Here is a 19,194-nt window from a genome sequence, read left to right as displayed (position 1 = left end):
AGACCGGGTCATACACGGGAAGCAAACAAGCAATGCAGTATACACGCACACCAGGGGGGGCCAGACACACAGCCAGAATAACAGCATAGGTGACAGGGAATCCTAGTCTGGAGTGAGTATAAATACCCCTCCCAGATCCAAAGGGAGGCCAGCAAAATGAACCCTGAGAAAACAGGACATTAACCATATCCTAACCATGACAGTATTATTGTTAATGTTGTTATTGTTACTTAGCACTGTTCTGTTTGAAAATGTTAAACTGTAAATATGTTTGTGCTATATAAATAGCGATTATTAGTATTATTAGAACACAAAGAAGCAGGATGGTGACACAAATTATGGTGTCATCGCCTCTCACCATCTTGGTGGATTCCTCAAAGTTTTGGAGGATGGTACATATGGCTCGCCCTCCCAGGGCTGTGGGGTACTCGGTACCGGGCCGGTGTCAGGGGGATGTGTCACAACAGCAGTGACCCGGTCCGTGGCCCTGGGCGTCCAAGTAATCAGGAGTGTTGAATGGTGGTTTGTAGCTAATGGAATAGTTTGTGACGCCACCTGTGGTGTTCGGCAAGTGAGATGTTAAGCCAACGCTGCATGCAGATCTGCTGGGACTGACAGTATGGTGCAGCAAAGATGTAAAAGCTCCCCACAGGTGAAGCTGTAGTTGTTAGGAATGGCGGAACGCACTAAATAAAAATAATAATAAAGTGCGTTCGCCGCTTGGGGTCCACCGTGCAGTAGGTGATATAACCTCTGCTAGATGGTGGCAGAGACAATATGGTGATTATGCACACGGGTTAAACTTCACCCCGAAGTGTGCAGGACGGGCTCTGTTCACACACACAGGAGCCGCAACAAAAGATACAAAACACTGAACCTGTTTGTGTCACAGGCTTCAGGTAGAATACACAAAAACGGTAAACGGTCACAGGAGTAGCCCAAGATGGCGGTACTAAGTCCTTCTAGACCTACCGTCAGAGACTGAGAGTATAGCGTCGCAGCCGCGAACGCTCAAGTGGGCTGCCACTGCAGTGCGGCGTGGATACTGCCGCTCAATGACACCGCTATGGTGCAAGCGCAATGTCGGACGCCAGCTGCTCTGCCTATGGAGCAATAGCGCGCTGGTACTGGTAATAACTCAATCCCTCACACACGCGTAATATCCAAGTGTAGGGGTTTCAAATGAGTCATTCACCAGATCATGCATCCATCAACATTCACACAGCAGCAAGTATGACTATACTAGCGCATGGCGGAACAGCCATGCGCACTTTTTATAGCAGACGGGACCTTCCGGAAGCCTCCAGATCTCCGAGATGGACCAATGAGATCTGGAGCAGGACCTGAGCACATGACTCCCGAACTCCAATGGGAGATCGTCCCATGAGCATGCTCAGAGGATGGAATGAAGGACTTAGCCTCAGGAGAGATTTGCTGCAAGGCAATCTCTTCTGCAATCTCCTCTGCAGTAGATAATGAGCAGGAGACTGCAGAATGTGAGGGTCTGGATTCCTGCATAGTAACCGCAGAAATCTGACTCCTAACAGTAGTCCCAGGGCAGTGTAGATGTAGTTGGCACGGGGATGTAGCAGTGCCGTAAAAGTAGGAAGCAGACAGAGACATAGCGGGATGCAATTTCTGTACCTTTACTTGATAAATGCAGTCCAGGGTCCTGATTACAGATGGTACCAGAGCAGGCTAGCCTGGAAGCAGTTCGGGGATGCTCTCTCAGCAGATGGGCTGTGCTGTCTCCTTCCTAGTGCTTATTCGAATGAAGTACTCCCAGTACTGAGTTACACTGGAGTTCCTCCTGACAGATGTTCTCAAGAACCTTACTTGCACGGCAGACAGCTGTAGCCTATCTCGGGGACTCCTCTCTCCTGAGTCCCGGCTCACTATCCAAGCTGCTGTTGTGCCCTCAAGTCTTAGATGGGAGTAGGGCATTTACAGCCTCCTACTCCTCTGGTGTCTGTTGCAGGACCGTTAGTATCCACACAACCGTGGAGACCAGGCTCCAGTTCATGCGCTCTCACTGGAGATGAGCCTTTCCTCTCTGCTCAATCTCCGCGCTTCTCCACACGTCTGCACACGTGTCCCTCCTCACACTAACTGACCACTCCTTCCTCTTGGCCCTCAGGGAGCACTCTTCCCCTCAATTCCGGTTCAGAGCCCCCCCTGCCGGCCTGGAGTGGAACTGTGTTGTATGCATAGGTAAACTGCTGGAGAGACCCTTCACTGCCTCCAAGCCTGGCATTACCCTCCTGGAGGAAGGCAAAGCCACTGTGGCAGCCATACTCCTGGGGGCACCACACATATGTCTGACATTCATGTCCACTCCTGAGATCTTATGTGTAAAGTCTGAACTGAATACCGACGGCCTTGTTGATGCTGGTAGTCAACAACTGCCCTCTTCTGCTCACAAATCTTTTCCAAAATGTGCAGTGTAGAGTTCCAATGCGTGGGCACATCACACGCCAGTCAGTGAGCCGGAAGCTGCAAATGCTGCTAAAGCATATCAAGGGCAGATGAAGCTGTAGCTGACTTTCTAAAATGGGCATGCAGGGTGGCGTACTTTCACAAGTAGATACAGCAGCTCCGGGTTGCTATGGAGAAACCATTGAACAATGAGGTTAAACACATGGGCCAGGCATGGTATGTGTGTGAGCTTGCCTCGCCTCAGAGCCGCCACCAGGTTCCGGTCATTGCCACACATGACCATGCCTGGCTGTTGGTTCAGCGGTGTCAGACATAGATCTGCCTGCTCTTTCAGAGCTGTCCACAACTCGTCAGCATTGTGCAGTTTGTCACTTAAGCATATTAGCTTCAGCACAGCCTGTTGACGCTTGGCTGAGGCAGTGCTGCAGTGCTTCCAGCTTTTGACTGATGAGTTAATTTTGGAAATGGAGGCTGAAGAAGAGGAGGTGCATGAGCTGTAGACTGGGGGCAAGCATGACTGATGAAGGGCCTGCGACAGTATGGCAGTACGAAATGAATAATGTGAACTTGGTTTTCCTGTGGCCATCTAGTATGTCATTTCAAAGGGATATTGGGGTGCATGTAACTTTGAGGCAAGGCAGGCCTTGCATTCAATGCATAGGCTAACAGTATGGCAGTGCCAAAAGAATAATGTGAACTTGGTTTTCCTGTGGCCATCCAGTACGTGGGTTCAAAGGCTTATTGGGGTGCATGCATCTTTGGTGCAGGGTGGGCCTTGCATTTAATGCATAGGCTACCAGTATGGCACTACCAAAAGAATAATGTGAACTTGGCTTTCTTTTGGCCATCCAGTATGTCATTTCAAAGGGTTATTGGGGTGCATGTAACTTTGTGGCAAGGCAGGCCTTGCATTCAATGCATAGGCTAGCAGCATGGCAGTACCAAAAGAATAATGTGAACTTGGTTTTCCTGTGGCCATCCAGTACATGGGTTCAAAGGCTTATTGGGGTGCATGTAACTTTGGTGCAGGGCAGGCCTTGCATTCAATGCATAGGCTAACAGTATAAAAAATGAGGATGAATGAACTCATGGAGATCAACATCCAACACTGCGGAGACACCATCATATGTTTCTCAACGCAATGATTCTAGAGCAATGCCCCCATCCCTTAAGGGAAATATGTAAAAACATGCAAAACACAAGCCGCGGAGACACCATCACATGTTTCTCAACGCAAGCAATGACTAGCCAGGTCATTCCCCGGGAAGGAACAACCACGGGAAGGGCAGTCTCCAATGAAGGAAACCACCTATGCCAAAACATGGTATCCATCCACAGACAGCTGTTTCGGGGTATTGCCCATCATCAGTGTGGAGTAGGAAACTGGCCAGTAGGAGCCATGCCTAGTAGAAGACTCTGAAAAATGATGAATGAACTCGTGGAGATCAACATCCAACACTGCGGAGACACCATCACATGTTTCTCAACGCAGTGATTCTAGAGCAATGCCCCCATCCCTTATGAGAATTGTGTAAAAACATGCCAAAGCACAAGCCGCGGAGACACCATCACATGTTTCTCAATGCAAGCAATGACTAGCCAGGACTTTCCCCGGGAAGGAACAACCACGGGAAGGGCAGTCTCCAATGAAGGAAGCCACCTATGCCAAACATGGTATCCATCCACAGACAGCTGTTTCGGGGTATTGCCCCTCATCAGTGTGGAGTAGGAAACTGGCCAGTAGGAGCAATGCCTAGTAGAAGACTGTGAAAAAAAAGCTGGCCAGTTTCCTACTCCACACTGATGAGGGGCAATACCCCGAAACAGCTGTCTGTGGATGGATACCATGTTTTGGCATAGGTATGACTATGGCTAGTCACTGCTTGCGTTGAGAAACACGTGATGGTGTCTCCGTGCCTTGTGTTTTGCATGTTTTTAGGCTAACAGTATGACAGTACCAAATGAAAAATAATGGGAACTTTGGTTTCATGTGGACACCCAGTACTTCTGTTCCAAGGGTTATTGGGGTGTGTGTAACTTTGGGGCAAGGCAACCCTTGCATTCAATGCTTAGGCTAACACTATGGGAGACTCACTTTCTTATAATGGGAACATTTTTTCAGGAGGCCCTCCTGTACGTCTCATGAAAGGGGTATTGGGGTGCGTCCTAATATTTGTCAGCCCAGCCACTCAATGCATAGACAATAGCAGTATAGCAGTATAGGAGACTCACTATTTTATAATGGCCCATTATAGTAATAGTAATGCCGTCTGATGCCCCTATAACAATAGGCTTTGTGATTTTAAGAGTCTCTCCTTCATAAATACAAAAGATGTGTCTGATGATGTGTCACACACCACATGGCCAGCTAAGGTTGTTAAATGTTACAATGACATTTCCCAGTAAATGCATTTGCATTGGTTGAAAGCAATGGTAACATTGAAAAACGCATCAAAATCGCTATGTGTGAACATAGCCGAAGTAGTGGAGGAGCATTTTTGAGGGGTTACTTCTTTTGCCTTACATACAAATTATTACCCTGGAAAGGATGTCCCTTAACATATTTCCCTGTAAAATCCATTTTGGTTTTGTTTTAGTATGGTTTACTGTGTGCCTGTAAAAGTGGCATCACACTCTGACAACATTGGTCACAGCAGTTACCTAGGAGTCAGAAATGCTTCCAGGGGCATTCCGCATGATGTTCCCATGGCAGCCACGGCACTGACTAAGGATCGTGCCTCTGACTGTGTAGCCCCCATAGATTTAGCTAGAGGATCAGATTACGGTGCCAGAATTCCCCCCTCCCACTATTCCCTCCAGGTAATGCTCTATTTGGACCCCCGGATGACCAATGGGAAAAGGGGAAGGGGCGGCCAGACACACCCACAGGGGTTAAATCCAGGTATCAGGGGTCAGTGCTTCCTCTTTCTCCTCGGCTGACCCCTGGTAGCTTTTGTTCATCGGATCTCCTCTTTCACCATGGCTGATTCCGTGATTGAGGCCCTGCGGCGGAGAGCAGCACAGGAAGGTGAGCCATGGGTGCAAGCCCTTTTAGCTGGCCTCGGAGATCATCCTCCTGTGCCCTCTCTGGCCCCTCCGGAGGATCCCCCGGTGCCCCACATGTCCACACGGGACCCCTCATCTCCAGACATTTTAGCCCCGGGCCCCTCTCGCACTGAGGTCGCCTCTGTGCAGGAACCCCCTGTAGAACCCAACCCCACAGGTCCTCAGGTCTCTTCCATGGCCGCTGTCCCTTTAGAGCCCAGCTGCACACAACCCGGCACTCTAGGCCCCGAAGCGGCCTCCCTATCTGCCCCCCAGACAGGTCCTGGGTCTTCACGACCTGTGGCGCCCTCCGGCCGGCTCCCAAAGCTAACTCACCTGCTGCATCCTCGCTCAGCTCCAGTCCCGTTGCTGCATCCTGTGCTGGCAGAAGCTCCAAGCGATTGTGGCACCCCTGAGGCTCGGTCGCCACAGAGGTACTGCACCTTCTCCTAAGGTGTAGTGCCCCACCATCCGGGTAAGGTGGGAACTCTTTGCCACACTCCAACACCTGCATCCCACACACAGGATAGTTCAGTAGGGTCACATTGCAGCTTCAGGCTGGGGGTAGCAGAGCACCCTTTGAGGAACCCTGCTTCGTAACACGAGATGTGCTGGGAGGTGGGTGGAGTTATTATAAAAGAAGGGGAAAGTGTAGGATTGGGAGTTGAGTCTGCAGAGAGGGCAGGCGGAGTAGGAAGGGACAGTCACTTGGTGAGGAGTGAAGATCCCTGGGAGAAGGGATGGAGGAAGGAGTGCTGCAGCTGCCTTAGTGACCTGAGCCAGCTGGCACGGAAAGGAAAATAAGGAGAAGAGATGTAGACCTTAAATTGCAGTTTCCATAAGAAAGAAGGATAAGCACGGAACGAAGGAGAAGAGAACAGAGAGGAGTTGTGGGTTGAGAGAGCACCCTGCCTATAGGTTCTCAGCGCAAGGCCGGGGCCCGGTCCCCGAGGTTGTATAGACACTTATGGTTCTGCAGCAGACACCAGTGGAGTAGTTGGCTGTAAATGCATTACTCCCATCAAAGACTTGGGACACAACAGCAATTGGATAGTGAGCCAGGACTCCGGAGTGAGGAGTCCCCGAGAGAGGCTACAGCTGTCTGTCATACAAGTAGAGACTAGGAACACCTAGAGAGAGGCATTCCAGGGTAACTCAGTACTGGAGTGCTTCGCCCTCAAGGCGCATTGGAGGAGTCGTTCAGAAAGATACATGTTGGCGGAGTGTTGGTGGAGAGGATCCTATCTTGCCCGGAGGTTGGTCGAGTCTCTATCCCGGAGGACACGGCGCAGAGGCAGGTGCAGGGGTGCACTACGAACTAAGAGTAAAGCCTTGGAACTACAACCTCTGGTGTCCTCCATTGATTATGCGCTGACATACTCAGCCCTGCTACATCTGGGCACCAGCGCCTACACTGCCCTGGGACTCCAGCTCCACCTGTGGGGAGCTTTACCATCTATGCTGCACACACCATCAGTCCCAGTGCATCTGCACGCAGCGTTGGCTTAACATCTTACTTGCCAAACACCACGGGTGGCGTCACAAACTATCCATATAAACTCTAACACAAACCACCATTGTATTGGGCGCCCAGAGCCACGGACCGGGTCCCCGCTGCTGTGACACATCCCCCCGACACCGGCCCGATGCCGAGTACCCCGCAGCCCTGGGAGGGCGACCCTCGTTCTTCTAAGCCTCCAGAGCGTCTGCGTGTCGCTGGTGGGGCCGTATGACGGGCTCCACACTCCGCCTCATCTAGGCCCCTGCTCAGGACAGCACCGCTGCGGACCCCGGCAGCTCCCGCTCCCCATGCCGCTCAGCTTGGGCCCTCCTCGCAGCCGGCTTTTTCACTGCCAGTGTGAAGGGCTCCAGCCTTCATGGCCAGGCCTCAGTCACTTGCTCCACCTCCCCTGGCTTCTCCTTCTGACGCCACGCGGGGGGGTGGAACATCCCTGCATCATCCCGGCTCTTACACTGGGCCCCAGGGGGGGAAGCGAGGGGCGTGCCACCAGTTCTGAACACTGTGACTGGATCACGGCCCCACGTGGCGGAGTGTTGGTGGAGAGGATCCTATCTTGCCCGGAGGTAGGCCGAGTCTCTATCCCGGAGGACATGGCGCAGAGGCAGGTGCAGGGGTGCACTACGAACTAAGAGTAAAGCCTTGGAACTACAACCTCTGGTGTCCTCCATTGATTCTACGCCGACATACTCAGCCCTGCTACATCTGGGCACCAGTGCCTACACTGCCCTGGGACTCCAGTTCTACCTGTGGGGAGCTTTACCATCTATGCTGCACACACCATCATTCCCAGTGGATCTGCACACAGCGTTGGCTTAACATCTTACTTGCCAAACACCATGGGTGGCATCACGAACTATCCATATAAACTATAACACAAACCACCATTGTATTGGGCGCCCAGGGTCATGGACCGGGTCCCCGCTGCTGTGACACATCCCCCCGACACCGGCCCGGTGCTGAGAACCCCGTTGCCCTGGGAGGGCGACCCAATTTTGGCATCACGAACAGGATGACGAGACCTGACACCATTGGGTTCTGTGTGCCTATGCTTTGTTGAACTTTGACTTTTTGAAAATGTGCAGAAGACCAAATTTAATAGACTGTGACATGAATCTCAAAAATGGCCGCTGGCGTGGAGAAGAAGGGCGTGAAGAGATGGAAGATCCTAGGAAAAGACCGCGAAGAGTATTGGGCCTTCCCTGCCTGAATTACTACGTGACAGATACAGTGCCCACCCCCTGAGGGGTCCGCTTACTGGCTTGGCATGGAGGCGCTGGAAGAAGACGCCGCCCCTGGAAGGAGGGGCTGAAGAAGCCAGTGGCGGAAAAGGAGCCGAGACAGGAGGAAGAATGCCAGAATGCCATTTTGGGAGGAGAGGGAAGGAGGCCTGCGGAGCGTGGGGAACTGAATCTCCCCGGCGCCATGGCTGACGGCTCCAACCCTGATTCCGGAATGGTCTACCAATAATTGCAAGATGAGATCACGGAATTGACCACCCGTCTGCAGCTGAGAAAAGAAGCCTTGGAGAAGCTGAGATGGCAGCGCGCCCCGGCGGGACCTGCATCTGCGGTACCCTTTCCCTCGGTACCCGCCGCCGTGGCACCGGACCTTTTCTGGGCAGGACTGAAGAGACATAAAGCCGCTGCCAAATCATCGGCAGTGTACCTTGCTCCCTCCCTGCCACCCCTACTGGAAGAGCGGTACCCAACACCGGGAGCTGAAGCGGAGGAAGAGTAACCCTTGTTTGGACCGGACGCGGCTGCACCGGTCCCTACGGAGACCCCTGCGGAACCGGAGCCACCGGTAGCTCCACCGCCATCCCCGGTGCCCAGTCGGGCAGCACCCGCGACCACCACGCCTGCACCGGAGCCGGGGCCGCACCGCCAGGAGATACCAGGTACATGCCCCGGCCCTCGTAATGGGTTGCCCTCTGAATCAGACGTGGGGAGGTGGAAAAGATCCCTGTTGCGCCGGACACGGTTGGAGCAGGCACGCCCAATCCTACATCTTCAGGGAATGGAAAGGTCTGGGTCGTTTTGGGACGGTGATTTCAGGACCCCTTCACTGCAAAGCTCCCATAATGCTGCCTGTCAGCGCCAACCTGCGGCGGAGTCCCTCGGTGCTAGGCCTCGTACCAAGAAAGTGGCCCCACCTATGGAAGAAGAACAGCTGATGGGGATAGAGATGCATCATGGGTTCCCTCTACCACAACTTCAAGGCCTCAGGCCGCAGTCACCCCAGTTGTTACCACCAAGCCCTTTAGCCAGAAGCCAGAATTTAGATGAAGATACCGAAGACGCTACGTATGGTAACGGTTCCAGTTCCAGAGCCCCAGGAGGGGACCACCATTAGTCTACTTAAGGAAAAATAATCTCGTTACCCAGGAGGGTCAATTGCACCAGTTGTGCCTTTTGTTATCATGTTGCCTAGTTTTGATTGACAGCGTTATTTTTGAAATGGAACTGTAGGGATCATAGACGCTGATTGATCCAAAACTTTATTGTAAATAGTTTGCATCCCTTTGGGTGCTCTCTCTTGGTTTTACATCAGAAACCCTTTGTGAAGATAATGTTTACATATAGACACTTTGCGAAGATGATGCTTTTGAATGGACACCTTTCGAAGAATGATGTCTACCTCAAGGGACACTGCAAGAAATCCCGGCTGGGAGTAGTGTCCAGCACTTACAAGAATTTTTGAAATGTTTTATTGAAAAGTATTTGATAAAGTGTTTTATAAAAGTAGTAGTAAAAGAGAAATGGCTTTTATAGTGAATTAGGAGTGTCTGATATAGAAATGAGCAATGTGAATAAAGAATTGAAAAGTGACAGGTGACAGGCCAGGTAAATGTGGTCAGCGTCTTGCGTCTAGAAGAAAGAAAGGAAACTGAAAACTGATAAAGAAATGTGTTACAGAGAATAGCACTTTGAACTGAGAATTGCACTTAGACTTAAGAAATGATTGCACTGTTTAACTTAGACTTTTGATAAGATTGTTGGTAACGATTAAGAATGAGTACCTCCTATACTAGGAAGCTTAGTATAAGTAAAGTTTGTTAATGCATGACAAAAATTTTTGTATGTTCCTGTTTGTCACTTTGTTTACCTTGCAGCCCGCAGACGTGCTGTGTTTAACGGGGGGTATGTGGCGCCCCTGAGGCTCGGTCGCCACAGAGGTACTGCACCTTCTCCTTTGTGGAACCCTGCTTCGTAACACGAGATGTGCTGGGAGGTGGGTGGAGTTAGTATAAAAGAAGGGCAAAGTGTAGGATTGGGAGTTGAGTCTGCAGAGAGGGCAGGCGGAGTAGGAAAGGACAGTCACTCGGTGAGAAGTGAAGATCCCTGGGAGAAGGGATGGAGGAAGGAGTGCAGCAGCTGCCTCAGTGATCTGAGCCAGCTGGCACGGAAAGGAAAATAAGGAGAAGAGATGTAGACCTTAAACTGCAGTTTCCATAAGAAAGAAGGATAAGCACGGAACGAAGGAGAAGAGAACAGAGAGGAGTTGTGGGTTGAGAGAGCACCCTGCCTATAGGTTCTCAGCGCAAGGCCGGGGCCCGGTCCCTGAGGTAGTATAGACACTTATGGTTCTGCAGCAGACACCAGTGGAGTAGTTGGCTGTAAATGCACTACTCCCATCAAAGACTTGGGACACAACAGCAATTGGATAGTGAGCCAGGACTCCGGAGTGAGGAGTCCCCGAGAGAGGCTACAGCTGTCTGTCATACAAGTAGAGACTAGGAACACCTAGAGAGAGGCATTCCAGGGTAACTCAGTACTGGAGTGCTTCGCCCTCAAGGCGCATTGGAGGAGTCGTTCAGAAAGGTACATGTTGGCGGAGTGTTGGTGGAGAGGATCCTATCTTGCCCGGAGGCAGGCCGAGTCTCTATCCCGGAGGACATGGCGCAGAGGCAGGTGCAGGGGTGCACTACGAACTAAGAGTAAAGCCTTGGAACTACAACTTCTGGTGTCCTCCATTGAATCTGCGCCGACATACTCAGCCCTGCTACATCTGGGCACCAGTGCCTACACTGCCCTGGGACTCCAGTTCTACCTGTGGGGAGCTTTACCATCTATGCTGCACACACCATCAGTCCCAGTGGATCTGCACGCAGCATTGGCTTAACATCTTACTTGCTAAACACCACGGGTGGCGTCACAAACTATCCATATAAACTATAACACAAACCACCATTGTATTGGGTGCCCAGGGCCACGGACCGGGTCCCCGCTGCTGTGACACATCCCCCCAACACCGGCCCAGTGACGAGTACCCCGCAGCCCTGGGAGGGCGACCCTCGTTCTTCTAAGCCTCCAGAGCGTCTGCGTGTCGCTGGTGGGGCCGTATGACGGGTTCCACACTCCGCCTCATCTAGGCCCCTGCTCAGGACAGCACCGCTGCGGACCCCGGCAGCTCCCGCTCCCCATGCCGCTCAGCTTGGGCCCTCCTCGCAGCCGGCTTTTTCACTGCCAGCGAGAAGGGCTCCAGCCTCCATGGCCAGGCCTCAGTCACTTGCTCCACCTCCCCTGGCTTCTCCTTCTGACGCCACGCGGGGGGGTGGAACATCCCTGCATCATCCCGGCTCTTACACTGGGCCCCAGGGGGGGAAGCGAGGGGCGTGCCACCAGTTCTGGACACTGTGACTGGATCACGACCCCACGTGGTGATGGCTCAGCCCCCCGCTGTCTCCTCTCGCCCTCCAGCGCAACCTCATGCAGCCACGCGTCTGGCCTCCCCGGCCAGTAGTTACCCCCCAGCGGCGTTAGTCTGCTCCACAGAACCGCCCACCGGCATCAGACTAGAGGCGGGAACCACCGCTGCCCAAGCCCTGCACACTCTCCATGCCACTCCCAATTCCATGCATCAAGGACAGTGTGCACGGCAAGCCACGCCCACCCATTAAAAAACCAAGCGGGAAAAGGAATACCAACGACGCCCATTAGGGGAGGCAACTGGGCCAGTTCAAGAGCCTCAAATGCTGTTGCAGAGCATGAGGTTCCGTCCTACCAGATGGAGCAGCGTGCTCTGCATCAGAGTCAGTATAATGAACCACGTAATGCACCATGTCACACAAGCACACCAATAAACGAAAACACATGCGACATCAACACGTTAACCACACATTACACACCACTAACACCACCAATGACACAGACATACACATGCAGCCAACCCACACCCACTCACGACGACCGGTTAATTGCACGCTGCCTGGGGCCCTGCTAGCGAAAACAGACATAGAATCGGCTTTCCGACTGCTACCTGTCCCCCCCGAATGCTTTCATCTCCTAGGTTGCAGGGTGCATCAGCTCTTTTATTACGACATGTGCCTACCGATGGGCTGTTCCATCTCTTGTTACTACTTTGAGCTGTTCAGTACTTTCCTAGAATGAGTCGTTCGCTACGAGACAGGCAGTAATTCCACAATCCACTACCTCGACGATTTTTTATTCGTGGGCCCAAAAGACTATAATCTCTGCCACTACCTTCTCGGAAAATTTAAGTTTATGTCCGGCAAATTCGGGGTAACTTATCACCAGAAAAAACAGTAGGCCCCTGCAACGTCCTGCCCTTTTTGGGCATTGAAATAGACACTAACGCGATGGTTTTTCGCTTACCAGCCGATAAAATGGAAAAAAACGTTGCGGATGGTGGAAAGTTTCTGCGAGGTCAAAAAAGTCACACTTTAACAATTACAGTCCCTGCTAGGTTTGCGCAATTTCGCCTGCCGCGTAATGCCGGTCGGCAGAGCCTTCTATCACCGGCTGTCACTGGCAACAAAAGGTGCTACTCAGCCTGGCCATAGAATCAGAGTCACTCGATCTTTGAAGGCAGACCTACTAGTCTGGGGGACATTCCTTAAATCCTACACCGGTCATACCTGTGTCATGGCACCTGAGGTATCAAGCAGGGAACTAGGCCTAGCGGCGGGGGGAAACTACACTGTTGGTTTTGCTTCAACGTATGAAAAACCACTGGTGCAAAGGCAACTGGCCAGAGTCATGGGCTTCAAAAGGCTGGGGACGCGATCCAGCGTTGATAGAGATTTTCGCATTAGTGGCCGCGGTCGAGCTTTGGGGCACCCAGTTTAAAAACACGTCCATTAGATTCTTAGCCAAGTACCCACGGACGGCAAAGAGTTTAAACAGCATGTCTTCCTCTTCCCCACATCTACTCTCTCTATGCGCCGCCTGGCCTTACTATGCCTGCAGCATAATATCTGGTGTCGGGCCAAGGTGACGCTGGATGTAGATGATAAACTGGTTAACTCTCTGCTGCTTTCCAATTGGCATGCTTTCAGACTCCTTCTCCCCAGGGCGCAGCCATTGGGCACCCGGTGTCCTGCATCCCTCTGGGACACGGTGGCCAATCATTGATGCCTTTGATCCTCGCTTCGGTTACAACGGCTACCTGACAAGTCTACGGTAAGGCATGGGAGGAATGGTGCTCATTGATTCGTGGTAAGCCAGTCGACAGAGGCGTCTGGGCGAGATGTGAGGTTTTGGTAGAATTCTTAGACAGGCTTAAGCTAAGAGGTGCATCGGGTACATCCGCGCAACACAATTTATCAAGCTTAACGTTCTTTTTCCAGCTGATGGGATGGGTGGACATCACCAAATACTTTTTCATTAGACAAGCCATTAAAGGCTGGATAAGACTCCAACCTACCAGGGAGTGTCGTCGTCCCATATCGCTGAGCCTACTGCGCGATAGTATAGCAATTTCCTCGTCAGTGTGCAAGTCACAGTTCGAAGCTGCCCTGCTATCAGCAGCTTTCGCGATTGCCTTTTTCGGGGCACTTCGCATCAGCGAGTTAGTGACCCGGTCTAAATTAGCAGCGGAAGGCGGGTTAATCAGCAATGACGTAGTGATATGCAGCGACGCTCTGCGCATTCGCGTGTGGAAATCCATATGCGACCCCTCCGGTAGAGGCTTGTAGGTCCTGGTGAAGTCAGCCAATGGCCCCGTATGCCCAATAAAGGTAGTCAAGCGCTATGCAAGCCTAAGACAGGAAAGCAGATTCTTCCTCGCACACTCGGACGGGTCCCCCCTTACCAAGTACCAGTTTAGCGCGATTTTTAAACAATGCCTTCAAAAAGTGGGCGCTAACCCAGCAGAGTACGGTACACACTCCTTCCGAATAGGAGCCGCCACTGAAGCAGCTAAAGCTGGAGTATCGGAAGCAGAGGTGCAGAGGATGGGTCGCTGGAAATCCTTGTGCTTCGCCAGGTATATAAGACCAGATTTGCTCTACTAACACATCTTACCATTCACTGGAGCTTGTAAGCCCACGGTGTGGATAGTAGGACACTCATACATCTTCTGGGCGAGGAAAAGGGCTGAACTGCGGCCAGGCGGGTTAAGCCTGGGCTTCCCAGGGCTAAAGGTAAATTGGAAAGGAGTCAGAGGCTTAAAATGGCAACAAATGTTCCCAGGAGGTGCTGAGCATCGCTATAAAGGAGAAAGGGCCGGTGATATTGGTATTGCATGCCGGCGGTAATGACCTGTGTACAAGGAAGAGTACCGAGCTTTGCACAGTAATGGCTGCGGACATACAGCATTTTACGTATCTGTTCCCACGCATGGTGTTGGTATGGTCGGAGATAGTTCCGCGAGCCTTATGGAAAGGAGCGAACAAACCAAAGGCCGTTGAAAGATCAAGGAGAAAGGTCAATGCAAGGATGGCTAAAATCGTAAAAGGAGGTTTCAGCGTAGTGGTACGGCATTACTACTTGGAAGGAGGCTGCTCAGGACTCTTGAGGCTGGATGGAGTCCATCTGACGGGAATTGGGCTTGATATATTTCTGTCTGGCTTGCAGGATGGGGTTGAACAGGCCCTAAGGCTGATGGGTGGGGGTCGGAGTACTGTGTAGGTCATACACACGATCCTCCGTGGCGGAAATGCCGAGAGGGGCAAGGGTTCGTAACCCTCACTGGCCGGTTCTCATGTCTATCATAGACGGGGCCTACGACGATTGAGCCAGTTGCGGAATGTAACTTGCCCCTCCCCGCGTGGTGTAATTTAATTAATAAACTGTGACCGACCTGTTCAACCCATCCATGGCCCGTGTTCGTTTTATTGGAGGGTCTAGCGGGAGGGGGGAATGCACCGCCTACGCCAAACAGGTCTACGCAGTCTGGCAGGCACGGCACTGACTACGGATCGTGCCTCTGACTGGGTAGCCCCCATAGATTTAGCTAGAGGATCAGATTACGGTGCCAGAATTCCCCCCTCCCACTATTCCCTCCAGGTAATTCTCTATTGGGACCCCCGGATGACCAATGGAAAAAGGGGAAGGGGTGGCCAGACACACCCACAAGGGATAAATCCAGGTATCAGGGGTCAGTGCTTCCTCTTTCTCCTCGGCTGACCCCTAGTAGCTTTTGTCCCACCCTCCCTCCCCATGTAGATATATGTCATTGTTTGGTTTTTTGCCCGTAAAAACATTTTCCTATTTAAAAAAAAAAAAAAAATCTTTCCTTTTATCATGTTTGTTTTGTTTTAAGTCACAGCGGAAATGCCGGGAGGGGCAAGGGTTCGTAACCCTCATTGGCCGGTTCGCATGTCTATCATAGACGGGGCCTACGGCGATTGAGCCAGTTGCGGAATGTAACATGCCCCTCCCCGCGTGGTGTAATTTAATTTATAAACTGTGACCGACCTGTTCAACCCATCCATGGCCTGTGTTCGTTTTATTGGAGGGTCTAGCGGGAGGGGGGAATGCACCGCCTACGCCAAACAGGTCTACGCAGTCTGTTGTTTGTGCAAAGTCCCCATACATTTCTGACGTTTTGATACCCAAGAAAGACCTCCTGGGTTGTGGCAAAAAAGCTTGCATTTCCTGAGCTTTTTTCACTAGTCTCTCTGAGTGAATGCAGTAAGAAAAAAAGTTAGAATTCCCTTTTCCAGCACTTTGGAACAAAAAAAAAGAATCTAAGGCCACATCTACACAGTCAGTAACTGGCAGCGCTGCTGGCTTTTGAACGCAGGTGATTCCGCCTGTGTTCATTGAACTGTGTGGAATCACCACATCCAATACATTGTACCGGTGAAATTTATCTTGCGGAGACTCGCTGCGCTCTGGAAAGATGCGGCACACGTGCGTCTCCGCAGGTAAACCGCGGGCGTCGGAGCACGCATAGTGGGCATGGGATTTCTTGAAATCCCATTCACTATGGTGTAACTTCTGGCTGCTGCAGGTTGGACGCTGCAAATGTTCTCAGCATCCAACCCGCAGCGTTTACTGACCGTGGAAACATACCCTAAAGAGCGATCAAAAAGTCCAAGCCCCAAAAATATAAAAAGCTAAAATTGCAGTTCATCCTGCAAAAAACAAACTTGTATACACCTCCGTAGCTGAAAAAATAAAGCTGTAGCTTTCAGAACGTTTTTTTTTAATTTGATTTTAATTTGACTAAAATGTAACATTTATTCGTGCAAAGTTGAAATAATTGTCCTTACAAAGACAGACTCAAAATGTTGACTAACCCCTGGAAATGATAAGGTTAATAACAGTGATGAACGAACGTGTTCAGATAAAGTGTTACCCGAGCATGCTCGGGTGCTAACCAAGTGTCTTCAGAGTGCTCGAAAAATCCTTGCATGTGTCGTGGCTGTCGAACAGCCATGAGACATGAAGCTGTGGGGACTTGAACAAATTTTTAGAGCACTCTGGGGACATTCGCTTAGCACCTGTGCACATTTGCATGCTTGCTCATCACTAGATAATAACTCTTTGCTGCAAAGAGGAGGGTAAAAATCCGCATAATGTTTGGCTAACTAGTAAAAATATTCCCAATACTTTTTCTTGTTTTTTCATTTTGTATAATATATTTCATATGTTTTAGGTTAAGCAAATTCATTGAATGTTACCTTCAGGTATTTTGGTATTCAAAAGAGGAACAGAAAGCTAACATGAGAAGTCACATCTATTCCTAAATCTCAAAGCTCAATAAGGGTATGTGCACACGGCATCTTTTTCAAGCGGGCGTTCTCCTAAAACCCCTCCGGAAAATGCTCATTAAACGTTAAAAATAATAAACACATGCAAGGCAATGTCACAACAACTTGCTCTTCATTTGTTCTGTCATTTTATACCTCTTTAGACTTTTAAAGACTTTAAGGGTTAAAAGAGGTGACTCGGTCTATTCCTCAGGTGACTTCTACCACAATTTTATTTCTAAGATTAAAGAAAAAAAAAAAAGGACGCCAACGGCAAAGCTTCCGTAAAAATAACAGAGAAGGTAACAAAGAAGACACTTCAGGAAAGATACCACAGGCGTTTTCTGTAGCGCCTTCTGCTTCTAAAGCTATGCGGGTACGCCAACGCCTAAAAGACGTCCACTGCACATTGCTTTAGAGTGAATTGAAAATGTAAGCAACTACTCATAAAACTCACCCACGATTACAGGTATATGTTACTCTGGAGCCAAAGTCAAAGTTCTCAGCCTGCATTTCACCATTTTCCACCTCTCCAGGATTACCACAGGATCTAGCTACAGAAAAGAAAGTAATAAATCAAGTGAACCTCTTGAGTATTGGCTGTAGTTTTTGAAGAAAAGAAAAATAACAAAAGATTATAACCGTTCTGGTATTATTTTGGCAATTTTTGGCTAGTAAAAAAAATTCTAATCTTCTGTTCCTAAACATACATATTCCTACTTAATTTTATTTGTCAGTCCAAAATTCAGTGCTATTCAATTTTATAACATAGAACATAATTTTGGCCACCCTCATCCATCACTAAGGGGAAATGACTTCATGGTGATTTAAGCAGTACCTGCTGAATTTGAGCTGTATTTAGGAAAACAAAATTTTGCAATAAAAAACAAATAATGCTTAAAGTTGGAATAATTATTTAAGTTACCGTAATAAATGTGACCCACCTTAAAAAGGGTTCATCAGTAAAAAACAAATTAATACCTGCCAATACCCAACTATACTGCTTTCTGGGTTCCTCAATGGTCTCCTTCTCTTCCAGTCATATAGAATTGTGACCACTGCAGCCAATCACAGGCTAAGTGATTTTTGCCACTAATTGGCTTCTGTAGTTACATTATATCCCCATCTGAAGAGGTGGATGGGAAATTAGAGGAGGCCCCAAGGAGTGATACGAAGGGGAAACAGCAGGTGAATCAGCTTTTTTTTTATTTTTTGGCCAGGCTGGGACATTTGGTACAAAAAAGTTCTGAACAACCCATTTAATAACCTGAATATATCACAGAAAAAAGTTGATTAGTTATTTTGGAGTGGTATCATTGCGATAGAAATAAAATGTTCTAAAGAAATTGTGTGTTGTGCTGACTGCATTGGTTGCTCTTTGCTGCAAGTATTTCCACCTCCAAAATCTGCATGTGCTTCATTTTACAAATAATAATTAGTGAATAGGTGATATTATCATCGACAAATGCCAGTGAAGATACAAAGAATACAAGTAGTGCAGAAGTCAAATGGCAATACTGAGAGAGTATATGAATACATAAACCATGTACTAATTGTCAGCATCACCCCTTGGAAGAAGCCAGGGCGAAACCCGCGTCAGGCATCAAAGGTAATACACACTATGCAATATGCGCTATGCATCTATTTTGAGTCTATTGCTACCTTGTATTATACTGTATGTAAAGCACAAGATTGTTATTATAGGCATTATATAATTTTTGTCATATGCACCATCCCTTACTATGGTTAATTTGAGATTATTTTTATCTATGACTGCTATTTATTAATCCTTAGGGTTTTTCATTTATTCACCTTAGCAATGCATAGTAACCTGCCCTAGCTGACAATTATTATATGGTTTATGTATTCATATACTCTTTCTTTATTGCCATTTGACTTGTGCATTACTCGTGTTCTTTGTATCCTCTTTTGGTATTTTCAATGCTGATATCACCTATTCACTTTTTATTCTGTAAATAAAATGTAATAAAGTTCGTATTTTAATACACTTGTGGTCATATCTGTAGGTTTTGTATTCGTATGCTGTCTATGACTACCATTCCCCTCATTATCATTTACGTTGACCCACTGGATTGTTGCCATTATTTGTAGGTAATATAATAATGTGTGTAGTTTTTCTGCGATAAGTCAAGAAGCTCCAATAACAACAATCTAGAAATTTTTAAAACTTGTCTTGATTCTGAATTGAAATGTGCCTTTTTTATGATTTTGATGCGCTGAATTCAAATAT

The 19,194-nt window shown here is 49.3% G+C and overlaps 1 protein-coding gene across 1 annotated transcript in view; it reads right to left on the bottom strand.

Moving 5' to 3' along the window:
* LOC141099139 (sushi, von Willebrand factor type A, EGF and pentraxin domain-containing protein 1-like) overlaps window positions 1–19,194 on the bottom strand; it is a 233,144-nt gene that overhangs the window by 126,890 nt on the left and 87,060 nt on the right. Inside the window, exon 10 of the mRNA XM_073587275.1 lies at window positions 17,401–17,497. Within this exon, the coding sequence (XP_073443376.1) occupies window positions 17,401–17,497 (97 nt within the window). The remainder of the gene's footprint in view (window positions 1–17,400; window positions 17,498–19,194) is intronic.

Source organism: Dendrobates tinctorius, unplaced genomic scaffold (assembly GCF_039654945.1).
Source record: "Dendrobates tinctorius isolate UK_male_01 unplaced genomic scaffold, ASM3965494v1 ptg000098l, whole genome shotgun sequence".
Taxonomy (NCBI): domain Eukaryota; kingdom Metazoa; phylum Chordata; class Amphibia; order Anura; family Dendrobatidae; genus Dendrobates; species Dendrobates tinctorius.
Note: the sequence above shows the minus strand (reverse complement) of the source record. Positions and strands in the feature narration are given on the sequence as shown.